This window comes from Chenopodium quinoa, unplaced genomic scaffold (assembly GCF_001683475.1).
Source record: "Chenopodium quinoa cultivar QQ74 unplaced genomic scaffold, ASM168347v1, whole genome shotgun sequence".
NCBI classification, from domain to species: Eukaryota; Viridiplantae; Streptophyta; class Magnoliopsida; order Caryophyllales; family Amaranthaceae; genus Chenopodium; species Chenopodium quinoa.
Window position 1 is genome coordinate 4,232,383 of NW_018743285.1, and position 15,928 is coordinate 4,248,310.

Consider the following 15,928-nt stretch of genomic DNA (forward strand, 5'->3'; position numbering starts at 1 on the left):
AGTTGAATCTTGAGGCTTTAGTTAAATCATTTATGGGTCGGCCCAATTTGAGTAAATTGGACCTAAACACATTCTATAAATCATCAATATTTATTAATATAATATTATTGGACTAATATTACGATTATATTATACCCATAAATTCACATTTCTGATAAAAATTTAATTAAATAACAGTTGAATAATTCGAAAAAAAAATCACATTAAATAGTGAAATCAACAAGTTGTATTTGTTTAATTCGTATAATCTTCATAAAATAATAAATATTTGAACATTAACACCCAAATTGAAATTAAAATATTGAAAATTTACACTCATACAAATTAGTATGGAAATTTAATATATCCAATTGAATAACAAATATTGGGAACAAATTAAATAAGAAATGTTGTTCACAAAAAAAAATGGAATTAGAAAAATTACCCAAATTTATATATGATTATTGGTCGTCAATCTCATGATTGTCTATAGCTCAGTTTCGAGCATCAGATCAAAATTCGTGAACCGGAAATCCAAATTTAAAGTGACAAATTACATAAATGAGAGGAAAGTGATGAGAAATTCAAAATGTGAAGAATAATTTTATTCCAGTTAAGATTTAAACGTTTATGGCTGACTAGGGAAAATTACGGAAATTATATTGTTAGTTTGGGAATTGATTTGGAGATTAATTTGGAAGGAAGTTAAAGAGGAGATATTAGTGGAAGATTTTAAGTTGTAAATTGATTATTGTTTTGGAAATTGGAATATTCAACTTCCCAAGAATGAAGGCAAAATATCCGAGTTAAGGTCAAATACAGTCCCTAAACAATGTATTTGTAGTATTTTAATCCCTCAATTATTGAGTCAGGCAAATTGGTCCCTTGGTCACCTCAGCCACCAAGGAGTACTATTTCTGGCCAAATATTTTAGGGACCTTGCCTAATCATCAATAGTTTAAGGACCTACAATGCATAGTTAGCAATAGTTTAGAGACTTTGTTTGCTTAGTCATCAATAGTTTAGGGACTTCCCTAAAAAATGCTAATGATTACATAAAAAACATGCTGACAACTAAATCAGTTAATAGTTTAGGGACCTTGCATTTAATGTATCAACATATTTTTATAACAAGTTTTCCACAAACTCATTCAATAAAAAAAATAGCTGTTACAAATTGAAATTTGGTTATATATTGTTGTATGTTCAGATTGTTGTTGATCATCCAAAATTTTCATATGCTCAAAAAAATTCAATTTGTCGCGAGTGCATTAGGAACTCAAATACCAGGTATCTACACATATAATTATCTCAATTAGGAGTTGTAATATGAATGGACTATTATTGCAATTGTGGCAGTTTCATTTGTTCGGTATGTTATTAAAAAGCATGAAAAGTAATTATATTTGCATTTACAATTGATGTTGTCAACTAATTTATCAACAATAAAATTGGTCCCTCAACTATTGAGTGAGGCAATTTAATTAATTTGACAAGCTCTTAAAATGTTGTTATAAAATAATAATTAAATTTTGCAACATAACTTTAAATGGTCCCTAAACTATTGATGACTATGCAAGGTCCTTAAAATATTTGGCTAGAAATAGTACTCCTGGCTGAGGAACCAATTTGCCTCACTCAATAGTTGAGGGACTAAAATGCTACAAATACATTAGTTTAGGGACCGTATTTGACCTTAACTCCAAAATTTCCATACATTCGGCTTGATGCCTACGCCTGTACGCATTTCATTCTTTTTTTGTTTTTTTTTTCTTTTTTTCACATAATTTGGGCTTCCGGATTTGGGGCCCTGGGCAATCGCCCCGGCTACCCTGGTCTAAATACGAGCCTGGTGAATTAGTGATCGAATATGGAGTGTAATACTGTAATCACATGCCTAGCTCAGTATTCACACTATTTTACGCGTTTAGGCCTTGACGCCCAAAGCAAGCTCGTGTCTTGAGCTGTTAAACGGGTCGTGTCATGTCGGGTTCATATTTGTGCCGATATTAAAAGGGTTGAAAAACCCTTGACCCAAACCTAACCCATTTATTAAACAGGTTACCCGAGTAACCTTTTACCCACATAGTATGTAATAAACTAATTAATATTAAATTCAAAAAAAAAAAAGACATACATCATTAATTCATTAAAGATATTACAACAGTTTAAAGTTAGTTATTTTATCTAGGGATGTCAGGGGCGGGTCAAATAGGAGACCCATCCCAGTCCTGCCCCAACAGGGCGGGGATGGGTCTTGGTTTGGCGGGTGATGGGGCGGGGATGGGGATAAAAACCATACCCGCTATGGGTGATGGGGCGGGGGTGGATTTTAGGTTGTACCCGCCTCACCCGCCCCACTTCGTACCCGCCCTATTCCCGCCTACCCCACTTCGTATCCGCCCCATCCCCTCATCCATATATTTTTAAAAACAAAATTATATACTTTTATACTAATTTATAAAAAAAAAATATGTAAAATAAAATAGTAAATATAATACTTTGTAATACACTTATATTATAAACAAAAAAATGTGTAATATTAACAATAATTCTTTTCTTTTTTGCAATCTTTATTAATTATGAAGGATTGTGTATTTGGGAGGCGGGGATTAGACGGGTCTTAGGTGGGGATTAGGTGGGAGTGGATATCCAAGTGGGGGTTGGGGCGGGGATGGTTTTGGAATTGTTCCCGCCGGGGCGGGGATGGGGATGAATTTTAGACCCGCCGTGGGGATGGGGATGAAAATTTTAGATGGGGATGGGGATGGGAAGGCCAACATCCGCCCCGCCCCGCCCCATTGACATCCCTAATTTTATCAAAAGATACCACAAGGGTTTAAAGCTAGTAGTTTTAACAAAATAACCGTACGTCCATACATAAGATATGTCTCAAATTAACCGCTAAATTAAATTTAATTTACAAAAGATGAAAAGTATAAATTTTTTGCCAAATTAACCGCCAAAAAATTACCAAAATGTATAAATGGTGTCAAGGTATTTTACAAAATTACAAGTTTTGAATAAAAAAATCCAGTTTTTTATTACTACTTAATTAATGGAGTAAGCTTGTCGGGTTTGAGTTGATGGGTTGTCGTTCAACCCATTTATATAATTGGGTTATGCGTGACGGTTTCGAGTTGAAAATTTCAACCCAAACCTAACCCATTTAATTTCGTGTCGTGTTCGTGTCGACCCAATTATGTAAATGGGTCGAGAATTCTTGACCCAAACTTGCTAATTTCGTGTTGGGTTATCGTGTCGTGTCAACTTTTGACAGCCCTACTCGTATCCTATGTGTTCCATGCTACCAACTTCAATACTTTGATCATAAAAGCATTACGAAGTTTTAAGCTAATGCTTGGGCTAGGGGTGGCAATTCGGGTCAGCAGATCAGGTTTGGGTCAGATTTCGGGTCGATTTCGGGTTGTACTTAGAAACTATCGAAATAGTGTAAAACTAAATATTTTTACGAAATATGAAATTTAGGTCAAATTGGGTCAAATTCAGGTTGTTCGGGTTCGGGTTTCTCTCGGTAACTTCGGGTCGAGTTATCGGGTCGGGTCAAGGATTGCCAACCCTAGCTTGGGCGCCAAAGCTCCCTCATCTTTTGTACTTTGTATTTCATATCATATCACTAATAAATAAAGCCGATCTCGCAGCCAGGCTATGAGACAGCGATACTTGGCATTCCACTTTTTCACCAAGTGGCGCGCCATGTAGGAGATAAATAGGTATTATTGTGACACATATGGTGCTAAGTAAGCGCTTTTTGGATAGATTTTTTAAGATAAAATTGTTGCATAGAGTTTTATTATCGATAAAATTCTAATATTCCATATATACAAAATTAATTATAATTTTTAATAAATATACTATAACTCAATTCTATTTCCATCATCAAATTCGTTTTAAAAAGTAGGTGTCACCAAAAGAGTCAAAAGAAACAGAGTTTTACCCACTCACACTTATATAATTTTTTTTCTTCTTTTGCATCCCTTACTTTTTCATAAATTATTAACTCACTATCTTTTTTTTCTTTTTATCATTTTTTAATTCTCCAACAAACCCCACTTACACAATACGAGTAGTATTTTAACAAATTCGACTCTGTCAACTGCATAAAATTTTGTGTTGATAAAAGTGTTGCAATTAAAAAAACGAAAAAAGTATATATGGTTTTCATGTTTATAATAGCGAGGTTATATAGACAGTTTTAAAAAATTGACCCAAAAATTCAAAATATAAAGAACAAAAAGGAACGAAGACCGAAGATATAGTGCATTAGCTACTCCATTTCAGTTGCATTAGTTATAGACTAGTGCGTTAGCACAAGCTACACAACCTAGCTAGTTAGGTAGATGCACATTATGAAGACTGAAGATCGATGATGGGGTGGCTTGGGCGTCGTCAATGTTGAAAGTCAGTCCAAAACTCCAAATATATATGCGGATATGCTTGTGTATTCTACGAGTATTCTATTAACCCATTGCAATGTCGTAATGTTACTGCTACCAGCCGTATAGGGTGTGTCGGGACTTGGGCAGTTGGCCGTATATATTACGAATCACATTTATTTCAAATATTTTGGGCTAGAAGTGTCCATTCTGGTCAACTTTGGTCATCAGTTGGGTTCGCATTAGATCTAGTTGGATCGGATCATTTTGAATTTTGATCATGTTGAATCATTATATTCATGCAAACTAAATTTTTTATCAAGTCCTTTTTTTTGGTGAAAATCAAGTCACTTTGATTTAGGTTAGTTTTTTCAAATCAAATTTGTTTTTAGATGTTGAGAAAGTCAAATATTAAGGAGCAATATTTTTTTCACCTGATAAGAACAACTGCATATTTTGACAACGATTAATATTGTATAGGAATTTGTATACGAACGTAAACCCTAAATATGTAGTTTGTCACTATATGATGAATTGGATCCTGAAATACAAGATTTTGTGGTTTTGTGATATTTTAACTCTTTTATATCTAACGAGTATATCATATTTTCGTAGTACTACTAGTTTATATTCTCATGCACTTGTAATTAGATCGAATTGAAGAGGTGGACATGATTGAGATGAAATGGGCATCAATTTAGCTCAAAGGAGGTTCGTTCCTTGTGATTTTCCTAAAAAAAAATTGAAAAAGGAGATTCATGTGGATAATCAGAAATTTCATGGTTTTAATAATCTCACTCACATATGAGTATCTTAAAATTAGAGTGGGCACACATGAAGGTACACAATTATAATTCTTTTACGATCATTCATCATTGAGTATGTTGTATTGTCCCTATTAATGGAGCTCTCTAACTAATTTCTAATAATTGTTGGCAGAATATAACATTTAAAATAGATATATAGAGAAAAAAAGAAGAGAAATTTTCTATTGAACTTATATCATACTTCGTATATACTACTTCCTTAATTTTTATTTTAAGGATTTTTATGGTCAATGTGTAAAATTTTGACTATAAAAATACACTATTATTAAGATTAAAATCATATCTATGGGAAGTTGATAGATTCATCTTGAAATGAATTTTCAAAAATATCAATTATATATTTATAATTTTTACACATATTTAATTGAACATATTCGTAGTTAAAGAAGTGTTTTGGAGATCGTGAAAGTCAAAAGATAACAAATAAAAAAAATAGAGAAATTATAAATCAAATAAAATCATTTTTTGTGAGATTTTACCCAAGTGATATCCTAAGTTTTACCATAACAATTTTTTAGGATGCTCATCCGGTTCACCAGAGCTTAGATCCAACTACATTCGGATCTGACTCGAGTCGCACACCTGGCTTATGATGGGTGAGTCTCCCAATCCCAACAAGAGTTTCCGCATACGAGGTCCGAACCCGACACCTTTTTTAAGCGACATCAAGTTGCTTACCACTTGAGCCAACTCTTATTGGTAAGTTTTACTTTAACATTGATTTTCAATAAGGGGAAAATTAGTGGACAATGGAAAGGGTGAATTACTCATATTATATTAAGATAAAGTCAACAAAATTTACTTTTTATTATTATGTTTACAATCACGGGTCTAAATTTTTGCATCTTTAAAAAAATTAAGATTAACTAGAACAAATATTGTCAAAGAAGAGAGTAATGCTAGTCTGCTACTAGTGAGTAGTGCCTACTGGACTGACTAGTGGTACCATTTTGTATTATTATAGATATGAAAAGGCAAGAGTTCACACTAGGCAGTGGAACTCCAACGTAACTTTGTGGACCAAAAATTTGGAGTAGTTGGGAGTTATGACTTATGAATACCGATAAAAAAAAAGTTAGATTTAGATTTTGACATATATATATATATATATATATATATATATATATATATATATATATATATATATATATATATATATAAACACAATAATTTAGTATGAAGTACTCCATATGACTAAACTTTGAAATAGGTCCGATATGACCTCATCGAACCTAACTCAAATTCCCTAATTAACACCTTTACGTTATGATGAACCTAGATTTAATTTCAAACTAGTATTTGGGTCCGGACGATGCCCCGAATCATTACATTTTTTCTTGTAATTAAATTTATTATACATATTAATATTTTGTATCAAAATAGAACATAAAATATCACATAAGTTAGTGATAAGAACTTCAGTTCTAAAATTAAAAGTTGCATGTTCAAACCTTGTGGAGAACTTTTTTTATTATAAGTAATAATGTTAAATACTTTTATTTTAGATTTATTCTAAGAAAATAATTTTTCATGTAAAAGTACAAAGAAAAACACTCTCGTGGTCTACATTAACTATAATTAAGATGAAGAAGTAAACAAAATTATTACATAGCAAAGACAGTAGGACTTATTATTTGTTTTCCAATAGACCCAAGTTCAATTCTCTTAACAAAAAGGTTTTTTAATTGACATGTACCTTTTATATTTCTAATTGGGTCATTTGGGTGATGTGGCATTCTCTTGATGGAAGAGAGGGGTGACACGTGACGTGTATCCTTGATTAAAAACGGCTTTTAATATATATATATAGTATAGATAACCTACAAATATTAAAAATAAAAGTAAAAGACTTTAGTTGGCAAATAAATACTCCAATTAATTAAATAATTAAGTACGAGTATCTTAAATTCCACACTCCCTGGTTTCAAAAAAAAAAAAAAAAATTCCACACTCCCTAAAATTCAAACAAAATCTACTATTGTGGGACCAAAGTTTCCTCTTTCATGGAAAATAACACCACCAAAGTTATATAAATAGAGGCCTTCACTTCTCTAATTTCTACACTTAAAAACACTTGCATTTTTACTTACAGCAATTAATCATCTTTTACTAAAGTAATTAACAAAAAATGGCTCAGGGAAGAGGCAGTGCAAGATCAAGTTTGGTAGCAGGAGTAGCAGTTCTCTGTCTTTTGGCTATTATTCAGCCAAGTCTTGCTGCCTTTTACAATGTTGGAAATGGTGGTGGATGGACCTTTAATGTCAACAATTGGCCTAGAGGCAAGTCCTTTAGAGCCGGTGATGTTCTTGGTAAGATCTCGTCTTTACTCTAACGTTTTTACTCCCTCCGTTCGAATTTAGTTATTTCATTATGATTTATGGATTTTGATTATAATTGTACGTGTATTTATCAACATGTTTATTAATTCTATATGGATTGGAGGAAATATCATTTTCAATATGTCATTGTCATATTTATCATCAATGTACGGAGTTTAATGATTTCTGAATATGATTTCTGAATGTGACGGGTTATATAAGTATAACAACAAAATGCAATTTTTTTAGTATAGTTCTAGTTGATTCATTTTTCTATGGTCAAATTAGAAAATAACACCTGCTAAAGACCCCGATTTTGATAATAACACCTGTTGAAAAAAAAGTTTTATTATAACACCAACAAAAATCCCAAAATTTTGGTTTCACCACCCACTAACGGACATTTGGATGGAAACCGTTAGTGGGGCCCGCTATGTACACGTGTCAGTTGTGTATTGGTATAAAAAAAATTAAAAAAAACAAAAAAACCTAACCCCCTAACCCAACCCGCCCCACCACCGGCACCACCTGCCCCAGCCAAGCCAGCCGCCGGAACCCTCCTAACACCCAGCCAGCCCCAGAAACCTCCTCCCCTAACACCGACAACCCCTTCCCTAACGCCGGCACCGCCCGATATCCCCTCCCCTAACACCAGCACCGCCCTAAACCCCCTCCCCTAGCACCGACAACCCCCAAACCTCCTCCCCTAATACCGGCATTCCCCTAAACAGCCAATTTCGTTCGCCTCCACCGCAAAATTGACACATCTGGGGCTTCTAAGGTCGATTTCGGCCGGTTTGAAGGTGAGGGGTAATTCCAGGGGTGGTTTTCGGCGAGGGGGCGAAGGGGCTAGGTGGTTTTCGCGGGGGGGGCTGTGGTGGGTGGGGGTGATTTTTTCGGGGAGAGGGAAGGGGGAAGGGGATTTGTGGGGGGACTAATGTCGGTGGGGGTGATGGCCGGTGATTCCGCCGGTGAAGGAAGGGTTTCCGGCGGTAGTGGGGGTCTCCGGCGGTGGAGTGACGGCCGCCGGTGGTGGCTCTGGTGGCTGGGTCAGGGTTTAGGGGTTTTTCTTTGAAATTTACTTTTTATTTTTATTTATCATTTTTTAAAACCAATACCTTATTGACACGTGTACATGGCGGGCCCCACTAACGGTTTCCATCCAAAAGTCCGTTAATGGGTGGTGAAACCAAAATTTTGGGATTTTTGTAGGTGTTATAATAAAACTTTTTTTTCAACAGGTGTTATTATCAAAATCGGGGTCTTTAGCGGGTGTTATTTTCTAATTTGGCCTTTTTCTATTTTCCTAGTGGGTTTTTAGTTTCACAACTTTACAATCAAAAGTAGGCACGGATTTTTATAATTGTTGTTTTGACTTTAAACTCTTGTTTTGACATCACTTGTCCAAAAAGAAAAACCACACTTGTCCAAAAAGAAAAACCAAAAAAAAAAAAAAAAAGTTACCTTTTTCTTTACTTACCTTTAATGCTTAAGCCTTCTTGTTTTTCATGTGAAAAGAAAATAATATACTATTACTAATCCAACCACTAATTATCAAGGTGCATTTAGATCACTTAAAAATAAAAATTTCAAAACTAATCAGGTGTAACTGTATAAGTATAAAGTAAAAATCATAGTTAAGCAGGTCTAATAAGATAAGTACAGTTCATATACATCATATTTTCGTACAAGTATTATTATTTGTTACGTCAATAAAATTTAAAAACTAGTCAGGTGTAAGTATAAACTGAAAATCACAGTCAATCACGTCTAATAAGATAAGTACATTTCAGGTGCATCATTTTATGTCGGTGGATAGACAAAGTTTTTTCTCATAGTACAAGGCGATATATACATAGTACTCCGTATAACACTTGTATTAAAAAATTTGAATGCAGTATTCAATTATGCAAGAAACCTGCACAATGTAGTGCCAGTGAGCAGCAGAGGATTTGCAAGCTGCAGTGCACCACGAGGGGCAAAGGCGTACCAGAGTGGAAAAGACAGAATTAGATTGAAGAAAGGCCTTAATTACTTCATCTGCTCTTTCCCCGGCCATTGCCAGGGTGGAATGAAGATTGCTATTAATACTGCTTAATTTATTATTTACCTCAACTACTACTACTTCTCTTAATTAATGTTTTTCAAATTGTAGGTTTATAATATTTGTATTGAGCTACTAATGTGTGTTGAAAATAAAAGGAAAAAAGGGTGCAAGTGAGGATTATGTTATGATGAGGGAAAAGAGGAAGTAGCTAAGTTAATGTTGTTTTTTTCTTGTGATGTTATTATTTTCTGTTAAGGTGTGCATGTGGTTTTTATAATACCTAGGCGGCTAGGCATGTTCTTAGCTTATGTTAAGAAAGTTTGTTGTGAAGTGTAAGTTTGATAATGGATAAGAAAATTGAGGATTTATATGTGCAAGTATACAAGTATAATATATGTGTGTGTTTTAATTATAACTCTTTCACTGCATTCTTGGATCTTGATATATATATTTGTTTTATAAAAGTATTTTAGTACGTCTTTTGTCCTCAAATTATCTTCTCGTAAATGATGTATTACGGTTTCAAATGTCTAAAACGTCTAGATATTATACTGATGTCTCAAATTGTGGATATTGAACTCGGACCAACAACTTACGCTATTGAGGGAGAAAGGGGTGTTTGGCGGATGTAGAGAGGAGGGAAACAACACTAAAGGAGAGCGTCTTAACCAATTTTGTCGTTATTTACTCATTGTTAGACAAGTGTAATGAGCAAAAAATGAGCAACTATGGTAACAAATTGAACGTTGTATTGTAAATTACAATCGTCGGTCCTATGATAAAGTGTGAAACAAAACATAATTTTTGCCACATCATCACTTTCTTTTTAAATCTTTCCCGGAAAATTACATTGGGGCAAATTTATACCATAGATAAAACAAAAGGGAACTTAATGTCTACAATTGCATGAAAGTCAATTTCACAATCACCAAAAGTAGTGGCAGATCTTGGTCCAAAATATTAGAGGAGCCAGGATATAGATATTTTACCTCTCGCTCAAAACTAATCACTGTTATGTCCTAATATTTATAAGTAGAATAAGGTTATTTAAGTTTATACCTAATTAATTACAATAATTTTACCGAGGGTCGGGCCCCAAATGACCCCAGTGAAAGGTCCTCCTCTGACCAAGAGTCAAGGGTGGTTTGTTATCCACTTTCATCATTATGAAAGATTTTGTTAAATTTTGATTTCTTTTGATAATCTTGTCCTCGATAATTGAATCAATATGAAAATTACTCGTATGCATTTGGCATAAATGCATAAAACTTCAAACTGTTGAGCAGCTTGAGCCTAGGTTACCCACTTTGTCTGCTTTAAACCTAACTCACACGAATTTAATTATTTTTAGGCTTCTTTCCAAAGGACCTCATCTAAGTGAAATAGGTGGACACTTATAAATTAGCCATCATTGCACCACTAAAAAAAAAAAAAAAAAAAATTAAATCAAGGAGTAATAACAGAATTAGTCACACTATCCTAATTGTCACATCTGATTCACATAATACAAGGAGTAATAAAGTTAATGGATATCTAATCTAGATCCTTAATTAAGGGATTTCAAGGCAATTATAGCAAAATTAAATCAATTGAACCTATGAAAAGGACGTGATCTGAGTCAAATCTGTACCCTAAAACACGGTAAGTTTACGACTATTACGCCGTTGTATATGCTGCATGCTCCTATCTATTTTCAAGGACAAGTTTACGTAGAGAAAATATAATGCTAATAATTTTTACTTTGTTTTTTTTTTTTGGAAAGTTGATACTTTGTTAATAATTGAGTAAAAAAAAAATAATTGAGTGTATTATTTAATTTGAAAATCTATTTTTTTTTTTTTTAATTCAAAGGGTGAACTAGGTGGAACAAAAATAATAAATAAAAGTAAAAAAAAAAAAAATGAATGGATCCTTTTGTTTTATGATACCTCAGTTTTGAAGTCACCCATTTGAGTTGCATGCTTGACTGCTGGAGCCTAATGAATGAAGCTAAGCGCCTAAGCATGATGCTAGGACAAAACAACACGGTTCATTAAACACATAACAACAAATGAGGAAATACACGATCGATGAGGTGGTCTTAGAATTAGTGGCTAAGACTAAATACTTATGTATGACAGTCAGAAGCTCAAATTTTATTCCACTCTATTTGTAATTTGTATTGTCTTTAAAATTTATTGGACAATTTAAATTAATACTCTCTCCTAATTTTTAAAGCATCTATTTTTATTTGTCAATGATTTATATTCGTATACGAGAAATAGTGTTGGCACTTATTAGAATCGTCTCAATTTATAGTTTTCGAATATCAATTTCTTATAATTAATATTTATTGATAATTAATTAAAGATATTATTAGTCAAAGTTCAACAACCTATATTGACATACTTGTCTAGACAAATTGGGACACTTAAAAAACAGAGGAAGTATTTAAATAGAAAATAATACAAAAAATTAAGGGGCACAATATAAGCTTTGCAAATACAACTCGATGCTGATGTCAGCTTCACATCATCAATTTTTTAATAAGTCAGTACCTCCTCCATGGCTCCATCTCCAAATCAAAGTTCCATTTTTCTTTTACATACGTTTTGCATAATGATTGATTTGTGACATGCTAAGATTTACATATATTAATCGTTTGGCAACATTCTTAAATCATGGTTAAACTTCTAGTAATAACCACAAAAATTTAGAAGGCCAATTAATTAGGAGAGATTGTGTAGATTTTTAATTTTATATGGGGTGTCATGCATGCATAATGGCATGTGAGGTTTAATTTACCTTTTAATTTGCGTGAGAACAAATGAGAAAGTATTGTGTTATTAATGTGTATAAGTTGGATTTGTGAAAGAAATACTAGGATATTGGGAGGAGGTTTGAATTATATTAAAATTAATGCAATATGAGTAATTTGTATAACGCACGGGTTTAACAACTACTGACCTGATAGGCTGATATCGATTAATATTTAGCTAAATTGCATTCCGTCTCACTACAAGATTAAAAGTAATGGTGGGACGCATTCCAACTCTCTCTAAAAAACTCAATATGATTAGTGATTACTATATTTGACGCTATAATGTATCTCCAACAACAAATAAAGATTTCTGACGCAGGACACTTTTTACAACTTTAGAAAAGTTTAGTTTGGTGGTTGTGTAGATGGAAGTATGCAACTATGCAATGAAGTGGTAGCGGTAGGTAAGAATGAGCTTTAATGAGAAGAGGGAGCCTAAATATGGGAATTCTAAGGCAGTCCTTACTAAAACAGTTTCACCATTGAAATACATGCTTCTCCATTAAAGCTCTTCTGCTTTGCTAAAACAGTTTCTCCATTTATTAGACAATTTTACAATTTTAACCCAATTTATTGACTAAAATGACAAATTTACCCCTTTGAGATACATAATATGTTTCTCATGTCGAGAAACTTGAATTTTCTCTATACTATCACACTACTCAATACAATATACACATTATTACTATTTGAAGTCTAATATGGAGCACTATATTTCACAATGGAGGACTAGCTAGCACTTAATGGAGTTGGTAAAGCTCTAAAGGACAGAAGTTATATTAGTTACAAAGGCCACTTGCTTTAGACTTTTTTGCTTTGATCATAAAAGTTACATATGTTAATATGTTTAAAGCTTTTTTTTTTTTTTTTTTTTTTTTTTTTTATAATCATATGTTTATAGCTTGAAATGCTATGTTATGCCTCGAAAGAATGTTTACATGCCCACATTTTCAAATAGAAACGATAAAATAATAAAGCCTTTAATGAGTGGTCGATAAAGAATAGGTTCAGTAAGTGATTGAGTGAATGAACTCGATTGTGGATTTTGAATTAATTACTAGGTATCGATATAAATTATTAGCATTCTATAGGACAGGAAATTACAAACCAAAATTTGTTTGGTTTAATTAGTAGTTAGATTTAATTTGTTTGAAATAAAGGTAATTAATCACCTACCCTATATTTGGACTTATAACCATTGCACCAATTTCTAACTAGATATTGTCTTATTTTGTTGGGGAAAACCAAAATTTACCCCGAAATATGTCAAAAAAAAAATATATATGATGAAGAAAAAATATCCATGGAAAACCTTTAATATATAATATAGGTCATCACTAAAATAATCTCACTTGATAGCAAGGAAGTATTCGTGACTATTTTGAGTTGTTTTAGAAAACTACATATAAGCTAAGTGATGAATTGTAATTTTTAAAATGACCTAAAACACATTGTTTTCCGTATATCATTATTTTTGTGGGAAAAAAAGTATTATGAACTAGTTGGTGTAAACTCTAGATCAACACACTATGTTGGGTCTATCACTACGTCCTCCCACTAATAAGCTAGCCCTATAAATAGTATTCCTTCACTTCTAACACATCACTCCAATATAGCTCATATATAATTTCTTCTCTCTCTTTCTTTCTAGTCTTTATATTATTTTGGTAAGTTAGGTGTGTTACATTTTGCTTAGAAATGGGTCAGGGAAGTGGCAGTGTAAGACTAAGTATGGTCTTTGTAGTTGGCATATTATGTTTCTTGACTCTAACCAAGCCTACATTTGGAGCTATTTATACAGTAGGAGGAGCTGGTGGATGGACCTTTAATGTCAATACTTGGACTAATGGCAAGTCCTTCAAAGCTGGTGATGTCTTAGGTTCGTTCACTTTACTTATACATATGTCGCTTTTATTACCACATCTTTGGGATTAAAATTTCGATTAGCTTAACCTCACACGTGAGTTATTACAAAGCATCCTGTTATATATTATAACTATAATACATTTATACTACGTAATTTTTTTTAATTTCTTTAACACGTATACTTTTATATAGTAATTTACAGTTTCTGACACCCCATGAACATAATATTGACACTCTATCTTCAAAATTATAGATCTACCTCTACCTACAATATGTGTTACCTTAACACATCAATAATCGATTTACTTTTCATTATTGTGTTTCTAGCTATATGTTTGTCAATCATTTAGATAATTATAAAAAAAAATTAATAAATAAATAAATAAAATAAAAAACAACTTTTCAGCTCAATATATAAATATAACGGGTATTGAATTACATTACCTACTTTAAATTATAGAGGCTCATTAAAGCATACATTATTATACAATTCTAGCTAGGACCGCAAAAGGTTAATACTCATAATATATAATAGTTTATATGAAACATATTCTTACATATATTAAATAAGAGAAACATGCATAAATTAAATTCAAAAGGATTGCATGTCTAGAATTCAAGATTAAGTTATATTACTTGCATAGTTCATTGCATGGTTAAATATTTTTACTACTCCGTATTATTCATGTTTGTTTAATTTCATGTAAATAGTGCCTAACTGCTTATTAAAAGAAATTATGAATGTTGATTAAGTTAACCTATATTAATTTGAACATAATGATGATGTTATTTTATTTTTTGGCAGCATTCAATTATGATAAAACAACACACAATGTGGTATCAGTAAATAAAAGGGATTATGATAGCTGCACTTCACCAAAAGGAGCAAAAGTTTACCAAACTGGAAAGGATAGAATCAAGTTAGCCAAAGGTCAAAATTACTTCATCTGCTCTCTTCCTGGCCATTGCCCAGCTGGAGTCAAGATTGCTATTAGTGCAGCTTAACTATCTGGCCAAATCTCGCTTTCTTGCTATGCAGAATTATATGATAGTTGTCACGTTGACAGTGTATCAGTGTATCTTAAACTATTAATCATTGTGTAAGACGATAAAATCTAAATGAAAGTGTACTACTACGTGTTTGATTTCTAATTATGTTTTGAATTAACTATGTATTTGTGAGGAGGGTGTGTCTATCGTAGGGAATCCTTCTCCTCTATGCCCATGACCCTTTAAAAGCCTAGAATTTTACACTTTTTTAAGGTGTGTTAGGATTTGAATTCCTGATTGTTTGGCGGACCTTGAATTAGAATTGATTCTATCATTACGTTTTTTTGTAAGGAACTAATAGGGAGTCGTCAATGAGTTTTAGGAAAACTCATAAACCCCGTTCGTGCTTTTCTCCCAAGTAGAGTTCAAGGGATATTTAGCATTAATCATAAGTTTACCAATGCCCAAATTGGTCTACTTGTACCAGAAATGAGTTTGGGAGCGAGGGTACTAAAATAATGTTTCCTTTAGGGAGGAATCGCTATCCTAGCCCAAGTGCGGCCTCTACTAGCTCTTCCTTTTTCACATTTTGATCACCAAACAATAAATGCAACGTGATTCCTAAAAACTAAGTTAGTTGATTTTATTTACAAACATTATTAATCACAAAAAGTCTACATTGCAACGAATGTCGTTATTCTTAT

At 32.8% G+C, this 15,928-nt stretch overlaps 2 protein-coding genes across 2 annotated transcripts; both read left to right on the forward strand.

The window, feature by feature from the left end:
- The first annotated feature begins 7,246 nt into the window (after positions 1-7,246).
- On the forward strand, positions 7,247-9,983 carry LOC110735801 (basic blue protein-like). Its single transcript, XM_021915984.1, has 2 exons — positions 7,247-7,512; positions 9,420-9,983. Exons 1-2 carry the CDS (start codon positions 7,332-7,334, stop codon positions 9,617-9,619), a joined length of 381 nt encoding a protein of 126 aa, XP_021771676.1. The 5' UTR covers positions 7,247-7,331; the 3' UTR covers positions 9,620-9,983.
- Positions 9,984-13,961: 3,978 nt separating this feature from the next.
- Positions 13,962-15,386, forward strand: LOC110735567 (basic blue protein-like). Its single transcript, XM_021915758.1, has 2 exons — positions 13,962-14,247; positions 15,040-15,386. The coding sequence occupies exons 1-2, from the start codon at positions 14,067-14,069 to the stop codon at positions 15,237-15,239; spliced, it is 381 nt and encodes a 126-aa protein (XP_021771450.1). The 5' UTR covers positions 13,962-14,066; the 3' UTR covers positions 15,240-15,386.
- The last annotated feature ends 542 nt before the right edge of the window (positions 15,387-15,928 follow it).